This window comes from Bos indicus, chromosome 12, assembly GCF_029378745.1.
Source record: "Bos indicus isolate NIAB-ARS_2022 breed Sahiwal x Tharparkar chromosome 12, NIAB-ARS_B.indTharparkar_mat_pri_1.0, whole genome shotgun sequence".
In the NCBI taxonomy this organism is placed as follows: Eukaryota; Metazoa; Chordata; class Mammalia; order Artiodactyla; family Bovidae; genus Bos; species Bos indicus.
Genome location: NC_091771.1, coordinates 13,117,647 through 13,130,210, shown reverse-complemented (window position 1 = coordinate 13,130,210; position 12,564 = coordinate 13,117,647). Strand labels below are relative to the sequence as shown.

Sequence of the window (12,564 nt, the reverse complement as noted above, 5' to 3'; positions counted from 1 at the left end):
TATTGTACCCAGCAAGGATCTCATTCAAGTATGAAAGAGAAATCAAAAGCTTTTCAGACAAGCAAAAGCTGAGAGAATTCTGCACCCCCAAACCAGCTCTCCAACAAATACTAAAGGATATTCTCTAGACAGGAAACACAAAAACAGTGTATAAACTCGAACCCAAAACAATAAAGTAAATGGCAATGGGATCATACTTATCAGTAATTACCTTAAACGAAAATGGGTTGAATGCCCCAACCAAAAGACAAAGACTGGCTGAATGGATACAAAAACAAGACCCCTACATATGTTGTCTACAAGAGACCCACCTCAAAACAGGGGACACATACAGACTGAAAGTGAAGGGCTGGAAAAAGATTTTCCATGCAAATTGGGACCAAAAGAAAGCAGGAGTAGCAATACTCATATCAGATAAAATAGACTTTAAAACAAAGGCTGTGAAAAGAGACAAAGAAGGTCACTACATAATGATCAAAGGATCAATCCAAGAAGAAGATATAACAATTATAAATATATATGCACCCAACACGGGAGCACCACAGTACATAAGACAAATGCTAACAAGTATGAAAGGAGAAATTAACAATAACACAATAATAGTGGGAGACTTTAATACCCCACTTACACCTATGGATAGATCAACTAAACAGAAAATTAATAAGGAAACACAAACTTTAAACAATACAACAGACCAGTTAGACCTAATTGATATCTATAGGACATTTCATCCCAAAACAATGAATTTCACCTTTTTCTCAAGCGCACATGGAACCTTCTCCAGGACAGATCACATCCTGGGCCATAAAGCTAGCCTTGGTAAATTCAAAAAAATAGAAATCATTCCAAGCATTTTTTCTGACCACAATGCAGTAAGATTAGATCTCAATTACAGGAGAAAAACTATTAAAAATTCCAACATATGGAGGCTGAACAACACGCTGCTGAATAACCAACAAATCACAGAAGAAATCAAAAAAGAAATCAAAATTTGCATAGAAACAAATGAAAATGAAAACACAACAATCCAAAACCTGTGGGACACAGTAAAAGCAGTCCTAAGGGGAAAGTTCATAGCAATACAGGCACACCTCAAGAAACAAGAAAAAAGTCAAATAAATAACCTAACTCTACACCTAAAGCAACTAGAAAAGGAAGAAATGAAGAACCCCAGGGTTAGTAGAAGGAAAGAAACCTTAAAAATTAGAGCAGAAATAAATGCAAAAGAAACAAAAGAGACCATAGCAAAAATCAACAAAACCAAAAGCTGGTTCTTTGAAAGGATAAATAAAATTGACAAACCATTAGCCAGACTCATCAAGAAACAAAGGGAGAAAAATCAAATCAACAAAATTAGAAACAAAAATGGAGAGATCACAACAGACAACACAGAAATACAAAGGATCATAAGAGACTACTATCAACAATTATATGCCAATAAAATGGACAACGTGGAAGAAATGGACAAATTCTTAGAAAAGTACAACTTTCCAAAACTGGACCAGGAAGAAATAGAAAATCTTAACAGACCCATCACAAGCACGGAAATTGAAACTGTAATCAAAAATCTTCCAGCAAACAAAAGCCCCGGTCCAGACGGCTTCACAGCCGAATTCTACCAAAAACTGAGAGAAGAGCTAACACCTATCCTGCTCAAACTCTTCCAAAAAATTGCAGAGGAAGGTAAACTTCCAAACTCATTCTATGAGGCCACCATCACCCTAATACCAAAACCTGACAAAGATCCCACAAAAAAAGAAAACTACAGGCCAATATCACTGATGAACATAGATGCAAAAATCCTTAACAAAATTCTAGCAACCAGAATCCAGCAACACATTAAAAAGATCATACACCATGACCAAGTGGGCTTTATCCCAGGGATGCAAGGATTCTTCAATATCCGCAAATCAATCAATGTAATACACCACATTAACAAATTGAAAAATAAAAACCATATGATTATCTCAATAGATGCAGAGAAAGCCTTTGACAAAATTCAACGTCCATTTATGATAAAAACTCTCCAGAAAGCAGGAATAGAAGGAACATACCTCAACATAATAAAAGCTATATATGACAAACCCACAGCAAACATTATCCTCAATGGTGAAAAATTGAAAGCATTTCCTCTAAAGTCAGGAACAAGACAAGGGTGCCCACTTTCACCATTACTATTCAACATAGTTTTGGAAGTTTTGGCCACAGCAATCAGAGCAGAAAAAGAAATAAAAGGAATCCAAATTGGAAAAGAAGAAGTAAAACTCTATTTGCAGATGACATGATTCTCTACATAGAAAACCCTAAAGATTCCACCAGAAAATTACTAGAAATAACCAATGACTATAGCAAAGTTGCAGGATATAAAATCAACACACAGAAATCCCTTGCATTCCTATACACTAATAATGAGAAAACAGAAAGAGAAATTAAGGAAACAATTCCATTCACCATTGCAACGGAAAGAATAAAATAGTTAGGAATATATCTACCTAAAGAAACTAAAGACCTATATATAGAAAACTATAAAACACTGGTGAAAGAAATCAAAGAGGACACTAATAGATGGAGAAATATACCATGTTCATGGATTGGAAGAATCAATATAGTGAAAATGAGTATACTACCCAAAGCAATTTATAGATTCAATGCAATCCCTATCAAGCTACCAACAGTATTCTTCACAGAGCTAGAACAAATAATTTCACAATTTGTATGGAAATACAAAAAACCTCGAATAGCCAAAGCGATCTTGAGAAAGAAGAATGGAACTGGAGGAATCAACCTACCTGACTTCAGGCTCTACTACAAAGCCACAGTTATCAAGACAGTATGGTACTGGCACAAAGACAGAAATATAGATCAATGGAATAAAATAGAAAGCCCAGAGATAAATCCACGCACATATGGACACCTTATCTTTGACAAAGGAGGCAAGAATATACAATGGATTAAAGACAATCTCTTTAACAAGTGGTGCTGGGAAATCTGGTCAACCACTTGTAAAAGAATGAAACTAGACCAGTTTCTAACACCATACACAAAAATAAACTCAAAATGGATTAAAGATCTAAACATAAGACCAGAAACTATAAAACTCCTAGAGGAGAACATAGGCAAAACACTCTCTGACATACATCACAGCAGGATCCTCTATGACCCACCTCCCAGAATATTGGAAATAAAAGCAAAAATAAACAAATGGGACCTAATTAACCTTAAAGCTTCTGCACATCAAAGGAAACTATTAGCAAGGTGAAAAGACAGCCTTCAGAATGGGAGAAAATAATAGCAAATGAAGCAACTGACAAACAACTAATCTCAAAAATATACAAGCAACTCCTACAGCTCAACTCCAGAAAAATAAACGACCCAATCAAAAAATGGGCCAAAGAACTAAATAGACATTTCTCCAAAGAAGACATACAGATGGCTAACAAACACATGAAAAGATGCTCAACATCACTCATTATCAGAGAAATGCAAATCAAAACCACTATGAGATACCATTTCACGCCAGTCAGAATGCTCAACATCACTCATTATCAGAGAAATGCAAATCAAAACCACTATGAGATACCATTTCACGCCAGTCAGAATGGCTGCGATCCAAAAGTCTACAAATAATAAATGCTGGAGAGGGTGTGGAGAAAAGGGAACCCTCTTACACTGTTGGTGGGAATGCAAACTAGTACAGCCACTATGGAGAACAGTGTGGAGATTCCTTAAAAAACTGGAAATAGAACTGCCTTATGATCCAGCAATCCCACTGCTGGGCATACACACTGAGGAAACCAGAAGGGAAAGAGACACGTGTACCCCAATGTTCATCGCAGCACTGTTTATAATAGCCAGGACATGGAAGCAACCTAGATGTCCATCAGCAGATGAATGGATAAGAAAGCTGTGGTACATATACACAATGGAGTATTACTCAGCCATTAGAAAGAATACATTTGAATCAGTTCTAATGAGGTGGATGAAACTGGAGCCTATTATACAGAGTGAAGTAAGCCAGAAGGAAAAACATAAATACAGTATACTAACGCATATATATGGAATTTAGAAAGATGGTAACAATAACCCGGTGTACGAGACAGCAAAAGAGACACTAATGTATAGAACAGTCTTATGGACTCTGTGGGAGAGGGAGAGGGTGGGAAGATTTGGGAGAATGACATTGAAACATGTAAAATATCATGTAAGAAACGAGTTGCCAGTCCAGGTTCGATGCACGATACTGGATGCTTGGGGCTAGTGCACTGGGACGACCCAGAGGGATGGTATGGGGAGGGAGGAGGGAGGAGGGTTCAGGATGGGGAACACATGTATACCTGTGGCGGATTCATTTTGATATTTGGCAAAACTAATACAATTATGTAAAGTTTAAAAATAAAATGAAATTAGAAAAAAAAAAAAGAACTAGGACAGGGAAATCATAGTCTATAGACGATTACTTTGAGTGTGAAAACTTGTGCTTCAAGCTCTTTGGGGGGAAGGCAGTACATATGATGTAACAAATAGGTATCTGAACTCTAGAGCTACCAGACAGCAGGATTTTAATCACAGCACTGCCATGAAGGATGGGGTCTGTGTGCTCACACACTCAGTCAGGCCTGACTCTTTGCGACCCCATGGACTGTAGCCTGCCAGGCTCCTCTGTCCATGGGATTTTCAGGGCAAGAATACTGGAGTAGGTTGCCTTTTCCTACTCCAAGAAGGATGGGGTGCCCTTGGCCAAATTTTTTACCTTCTCTGTGCTTCAGTTTCTTCATTGTAAAACAGAGCCAGGAACAACATAGTCCTCATAAAGTAATTACAAGGGATTAAATTAGTTAATGCCAACAAAGTGCTACAACAAGGTCTGGTGTTTGTAGCAAATGTTACATAATAGTTTTTACTATTATTATCTTTCAACAGAACATCTCAAAACTCTTCATAGCTCATTAATTTATTTAGTTTTGTGAGAAATCTAGGGGAAAAGCTTGGCTGTGAGAGCCTAAACTCTAAACAAAACTTGAAGAAGAAAGTTAAATAAGCCTAAAATTATCCGTGTAAAACTTAATTCATTCAAGTAGTGGAAATCCTTCTTTCTAGTACATCTTCCAGTCAAGGAAAAAAATTTACACTAACAGTAACAAAATCCTGGTGTTTCTACTTAACATTTACACTAGCTTATTAAGATCTTTTTCTGGGCCTCACACGGAAATAACAGTGGCTAACTCAAAGCACATGGTGGTTGCTATGGAACTCAGAACAGTCTGTATGGAGGAACCACACAACAGGGACCAGTAGCAGGCACTATTAGAGACATTCACACACTGGTTTAAATCCATTGCTCACTGCCTATAAAACTGTGTCTTCCTTACTTAACTCCCTGAGTTATAATTTTCTCATAAGTAAAAATGTACATTAAAAAAGTGAAGTATAAATAATCTAACCTAGCATTTCTCGAATGACTCAAAAAACTACCATGAATATCAGTTAAGTGGAAAGAAATTCCCAAGGTCTGCGGAGGTTTGCTTGCCCTTCTACTAATTGGTCATAAAATGTTTAAATTCTGCTTTGAACACCACATTCCTTGCTATCAGTTGCCAATCCTCCACTCTGGCAGGATTCTAGTCTGAAGCTGTTACTTGCCAGTTACTTGCTGCTTCTAATCTCCTGGGGTTAAATAACAGACCATCAGACATGTTAAAAATACACTATCAATTGCTACACAAGCTTATAAAGTATTCTTCTATAAAGAAAATACGTAAGTCTTAAGTTAAAGGGGAAGCCAAAAGAAAAATAAAAATATATCTTGAGACAAAGAAACAACCTACTAAAACTTCTGGGATGCAGCCAAAGCAGTTCTAAGAGGAAAGTTTATAGTATTAAAATCCTACATTAAGGGGAAAGAAAAGAACTCAAACAACCTAACTTTACACCTTAGGGAAGTATAAGAAGAACAAACTAAGCCTAAAATTAGTAGAAGGAAAATAAAAATCACAGTGAAAATAAATGAAATAGAGACTAAAAGACCAAAAAAAAGGAAAAAAAAAAAAAATCAATGAAACCAAGAGCTTTTTTTTTTTTTTTTTGGAGAATGTAAAGAAAACAGATAAACCAGAAGCTACACTCACCAGGGAAACAGAATTCAGGTAACATCAGAAATGAAAATGGAGAGATTACAACTGATACAACAGAAATACAAAGCTAAGAGGATAAGAGGTGTACTGTACAATAAGAAACTGCAAACCCTGGAAGAAACAGATGCATTCCTAGAAACAAAGCACCTACCTAAGTGAGGGAATCTCAGTTCTTAAACAAAGCATTAAAAATTAAATGTAGCTCTGATATATCTCCAGCACAGATAATTTCACTATGAACTGAAAATGGAACTTGAAATACAATTTTGCCCAGATCAGGGATTTCAAACTGCTCCCTGGAACGTATTTGACTGAGAGTAGGGGATTAGGGTGCCTAGAACAGAGCAGTGTTCCCTGATCCTGCAGCAAATAGAGCAGCTTTGGTTTCACCTTTTTCTACTACTAGTCTATTAAATAACATTTAAAGAGAGTTCCACAGAAGTTTTTATAAAGTCTGAATATCACAAATGTATGTGTACTTTCAGAAAATAGCAGGTATAGTTAAGTTTTCCCAAGCAACTCAGTAGAATATTTTAGGCTTTATTCAATATGGTAAGAAAACAGAATCATCTAGTAACAAAGAGAATTTCTTTGTTTTTAAACAGGGTATTATCAGAGTCAGCTCCATTTTGTCTTTACCTACTTGTCATACAGTCTAAATCATTTGGATTCCAAGACCAAGGAAAATGGAACCACAGCAATGTATTCACATCTTAAAAGAATCTCCTCAGAACAACACTGCCTGACTGAAAGAAAGGGCTGCTGCTGCTGCTGCTTCTGCTAAGTCGCTTCAGTCATGTCCGACTCTGTGTGACCCCATAGACGGCTGCCCACTAGGCTCCTCTGTCCCTGGGATTCTCCAGGCAAGAACACTGGAGTGGGTTGCCATTTCCTTCTCCAATGCATGAACGTGAAAACTGAAAGTGAAGTCGCTCAGTCGTGCCCGACTCTTAGTGACCCCATGGACTGCAGCCTACCAGGCTCCTCCATCCATGGGATTTTCCAGGCAAGAGTACTGGAGTGGGGTGCCATTGCCTTCTCTGAAAGAAAGGGCTAGAGGAAATAAATTTTACCTTTCTATTTAATGTGTTAAAGGCAAATATTTAGACTTTGCACTCAGGAGAGAGACAGGAAGAGAGGGGACCAACCTTTATTCAGCACCTGTTCTTTGGTAAGCTCTTAAAAAAAAAGGACTTCCCTGGTGGCTCAGACAGTAAGGCATCTGTCTACAATGTGGGAGACGGGGGTTCGATCCTTGGGTTGGGAAGATCCCCTGGAGAAGGAAATGGTACCCCATTCCAGTACTATTGCCTAGAAAATCCCATGGACAGAGGACCCTGGTAGGCTGCAGGCCATGGGGTCGCAAAGAGTTGGACATGACTGAGCGACTCCACTTTCTTTCTTTGATAAAAAAGGTACCACTCAGGGCATTTTACATTATTCCAACAAGGCAAAGTAGTATTAACTGCAAATCAAAAATGAAGGAGAAGTGCATAAAAGCTAAAAATCAGTGCCTCCATGATAGAATCAGAATCTGTTTGCTTAGCTGGTATCTACTGAGTAGTTACTAACTGCTACGTTTATGCTAAAAAAACTTCCTCTGTGCTAGTTTTTGCAGCAGTCCTATGCAGTAGAAACTAATGAAGAGACTGAGGCCACCCAGCTAACAAGTGGTAACACTGATACTTGTGCCCAGGTTCACTGTTATCAGAGTCCATGCTGTGAGTCACTCAATTTTCCTTGTGAAATTCTGTACACCTTCCTGCTCACTGGAATAAAACATAATAACCATGTATTTTAAGTCAACTCCAAATTATCTACCCGAAAAACAGGAGGAGTACCTTGGATGATATTAAATGATATCCTCAAAAACTTTTGTTTGGATTAGTAATGTACTTTGTGTACACATATCCAGAATGAGATGATATGGGGACCTCAGAAAAATAACAGAGGCATTCAGAATAATATTAAACCAAAGATTAGTTAACAACATAGCTAATTTAACAGTGTGGTTCCCCTGCTTAAAATCATTCCTTTTTTTTGTATCCTTGGTGAGAAAGCTCATCTCTTCTTATATTTAAATGAAGCCCCAAGCCAAACTGACCTGTTTCTCCCCTACCCACCTTTTGTGTTATTTGTTTGTTTGTTTGTTTTGATTAGTCATAAGAAATAACAAAATGTTTTGGCTTTAAATATCTGCTAACCTAAAGAGATTTAAAAATTCTGTCAATATAAGACTTCATGATCTATTCTGCCTAATTATGTTGACTAAGTCACCGTAAGATTTGTCATAGGTAACATACTATAACCAACCCAAATAAAATTTTGAGTGAGCTCTAGGGAACATAAACAAATATAGATACTGGTAAATCTATGCTAGGGGATGTATTCTTAACTCTCAGTGTTAAATGATATCATACAGTAATCACAAAGGATTATTAACTATCTCCTACACTGTCCAAAGTCAGACAATAAATGGCTACTAAGGTGAAATAAGTATAATAAAACATCAGTTCAGTTCAGTCGCTCAGTCGTGTCCAACTCTTTGCGACCCCATGAATCACAGCATGCCAGGCCTCCCTGTCCATCACCAACTCCCAGAGTTCACCCAAACTCATGTGCATTGAGTTGGTGATGCCATCCAGCCATCTCATCCTCTGTTGTCCCCTTCTCCTCCTGCCCCCAATCCCTCCCAGTATCAGGGTCTTTTTCCAATGAGTCAACTCTTCGCATGAGGTGGCCGAAGTATTGGAGTTTCAGCTTTAGCATCAGTCCTTCCAACAAACACCCAGGACTGATCTCCTTTAGGATGGATTGGTTGGATCTCCTTGCAGTCCAAGGGACTCTCAAAAGTCTTCTCCAACACCACAGTTCAAAAGCATCAATTCTTCGGCGCTCAGCTTTCTTCACAGTCCAACTCTCACATCCATACATGACTACTGGAAAAACCATAGCCTTGAATAGACGGACCTTTGTTTGCAAAGTAATGTCTCTGCTTTTGAATACGCTATCTAGGTTGGTCATAACTTTCCTTCCAAGGAGTAAGCGTCTTTTAATTTCATGGCTGCAGTCACCATCTGCAGTGATTTTGGAGCCCCCCAAAAATAAAGTCTGACACTGTTTCCACTGTTTCCCCATCTATTTCCCATAAAGTGATGGGACCAGATGCCATGATCTTCGTTTTCTGAATGTTGAGCTTTAAGCCAACTTTTTCATTCTCCACTTTCACTTTCATCAAGAGGCTTTTTAGTTCCTCTTCACTTTCTGCCATAAGGGTGGTGTCATCTGCATATCTGAGGTTATTGATATTTCTCCCAGAAATCTTGATTCCAGCTTGTGCTTCTTCCAGCCCAGTGTTTCTCATGATGTACTCTGCATATAAGTTAAATAAGCAGGGTGACAATATACAGCCTTGACGTACTCCTTTTCCTATTTGGAACCAGTCTGTTGTTCCATGTCCAGTTCTAACTGTTGCTTCCTGACCTGCATACAGATTTCTCAAGAGGCAGGTCAAGTGGTATTCCCATCTCTTTCAGAATGTTCCACAGTTTCTTGTGATCCACACAGTCAAAGGCTTTGGCATAGTCAATAAAGCAGAAAGAGATGTTTTTCTGGAACTCTCTTGCTTTTTCTATGATGCAGTGGATGTTGGCAATTTGGTCTCTGGTTCCTCTGCCTGTTCTAAAACCAGCTTGAACATCTGGAAGTTCACGATTCATGTATTGCTGAAGCCTGGCTTGGAGAATTTTGAGCCTTACTTTACTAGCATGTGAGATGAGTGCAATTGTGTGGTAGTTTGCACATTCCTTGGCATTGCCTTTCTTTGGGATTGGAATGAACACTGACCTTTTCCAGTCCTGTGGCCACTGCTGAGTTTTCCAGCAGTGGGAGCAATGTGCTGGCATACTGAGTGCAGCACTTTGACAGCATCATCTTTCAGGATTTGAAATAGCTCAACTCGAATTCCATCACCTCCACTAGCTTTGTTCGTAGTGATGCTTTCTAAGGCCCACTTGACTTCACATTCTGCCTAGGTGAGTGATCACACCATTGTGATTATCTGGGTCGTGAAGATCTTTTTTGTACAGTTCTTCTGTGTATTCTTGCCACCTCTTCTTAATATCTTCTGCCAACAGAATGGGAAAGACTAGAGATCTCTTCAAGAAAATTAGAGACACCAAAGGAACATTTCATGCAAAGATGGGCTCGATGAAGGACAGAAATAATAAAATATGCTAGGTGTCAAATTGTGGAACTAGAGAAGAATTGCAAAAGAGATTCCATGTTATAATTGAAAATATGATACAAATCAAATAGAAAACTGAATTCAGAAAGAATTTAATGTCACAATAAGGGATTTTGATAATTGCTTTAAAATTTTAGTGTTCAAATACAACAGCTCCTTGTAAAGGAATAAAGGCACATCACAACTATGCCTGATTTTTTTTTTATCAGTAGTAGGATAATCTCTTAGACTCAAGGTTTGAGATGTAAAACTTTCCTATTTTCTCCTCTGCCTCCTATTCATAATTTAAAATATAAGGATAATTTTACTGTCACATTTTCTCCTTTTTCACGACAAACTCAGCCACAGAACAAAATAACACTTACGCAGGACACCTACCTTACACCCAAAATGAGACTTGCTTCTCGCCTACTCATTTTCTGTTCAAATCCTCCTTTATAGTAGGATGAAAAGCTCTGAACAGGGAACAAATAGCGAGAAATGATTAGTTCCACGTATGAAGGGGCATGACCTCGACCCCACCACACAGCTGCAATGGGAGTGACAGATTTTCCAGAAGTCAACCTGGAATTGTGGGGGGTAGGGCAGGAGAGCACTGGACAAGGAACCTGGGCATCACTCAAAGCACGTCAGCAATGGTTTCCACTTTCCAATATGTCAGTGTTCCTACACTGAAGGAATAAAAGAGACCGGTAGAAACAAAAGGCTTCAATTTTTTCTAAGCTCTACAGGGACTTTCTCAATGGATAACCTTGACCAAGTTACTGCTGAGATGACAGACATCTTTTTAACCTACAACACTGGCTGACTGAGAAAGAGGAGGAGAAACTGACAAAATAGAGAGGACATCAGGAGAGCAGACAGGAAGGCCAAGAGGGAGCAGAAGACTCCCTCTTGGATTGTAGGGTCAGTGTGGCTGGAGAGGCCCGAGCAGGGAGGAGAGGAGTGGCAGGGGAGGGGCTGAGGCCACGGGGAGGGCCCTGGAGGTCGGGAACGACGGGGGCTTTACTCTCAGGGGCAGGACGGCCAGAGCACTGGGCACCCAGATTTGACTTGGACGACTCCAGGGCTTCCCTGGAGACTCAGTGAGTAAGAATCCACCTGCCAGTGCAGGAGACAGGGCTTTGTCTCTGATCTGGGAAGATCCCACAGGCCATGGAGCAACCAAGTCCACAGGCCACAACTACTGAGGCTGTGCTCTAGGGCCCGGGAGCCACAACTACTGAGCACACGGCCACCACTAGTGAAGCCTGTGCACACTAGAGCCCATGCTCCCCAACACGAGAAGCCCACACAGCAACCAGAGAGCAGTCCCCACGTGCTGCATCTACAGAGAAGCCCACGCAGCAAGGAAGCCCCGCACAGCCAAAAATAGATGCATACATGAGATTAATTCAAAGGATTACTCTGCTGTGCGGAGACAGGTACAGAGTAGAGGCAGGAGACCAGTAAGAGGGCACAACCATAATCTAGGCAAGAGACAGGGGTGGTTTGGAGCAAACTGGTAGAAGAGGAAGAAGCCAGAGCCGTCAGATTTGGGGTGGATATGGAGAGCAGAAATGACCTTTGCTTGGACTGAATGTGGAATATGAGAAAAAGCAGGGAGAGATGACGTGGTAAACACTGCCGTGTTCAGCACAGGGCCCCCTTCAGCAGTAAGGCACTTGCTCCTCAGACCCCAGGGCTGCTTCTGGCAGACAGCACTCTGCTGTCAAACTCCAGCAAGGGCCTCGGCTGAAGAATGCCACGCCCCCTTCCCAGGGCAGCCTCTAGCTGAGGACCGGCTGACCTCATGGTACAAACACTGGAGTTCTCCAGGGCTCAGTCTGTGAGCTCCTTTTCTATATTTACTTCCCAGGTGATGTCATTTAGTTTCATGGCCCCTTGCCACAACCTGGGACAACCACGATGAGTCACCTGAGAGTCAGAGCCCCCACCCTGTGCCCCCCACCGGCTGCCTCAACCCTTGCTAAGACTGCACTGCAGCCTAAATTATCCCTCCATCCTTCTTCCCTTTCTTGCCTTCTGGAGCTGTTGATCCTCAGAGCATTCTCTAATAAACTAACAGCTTGCTAATCTGTGTCTCATTCTGCTTTCCAGAGAACTTCAACTGCAAATGACTGCAAGGTTTCTGGCCTAAACTGCCAATTATTGACTTAGAGGAGGAATGGTTATTTGTTTTTTGTG

The 12,564-nt window shown here is 40.1% G+C and overlaps 1 protein-coding gene across 2 annotated transcripts in view; it reads right to left on the bottom strand.

The window, feature by feature from the left end:
* The window catches only part of DNAJC15 (DnaJ heat shock protein family (Hsp40) member C15), an 84,188-nt gene that overhangs the window by 28,355 nt on the left and 43,269 nt on the right, over positions 1-12,564 (bottom strand). For both annotated transcript variants that reach the window (XM_070800028.1, XM_019971720.2), the window contains exon 4: positions 10,756-10,832. In XM_070800028.1, coding sequence (XP_070656129.1) covers positions 10,756-10,832 — 77 coding nt within the window. The remainder of the gene's footprint in view (positions 1-10,755; positions 10,833-12,564) is intronic.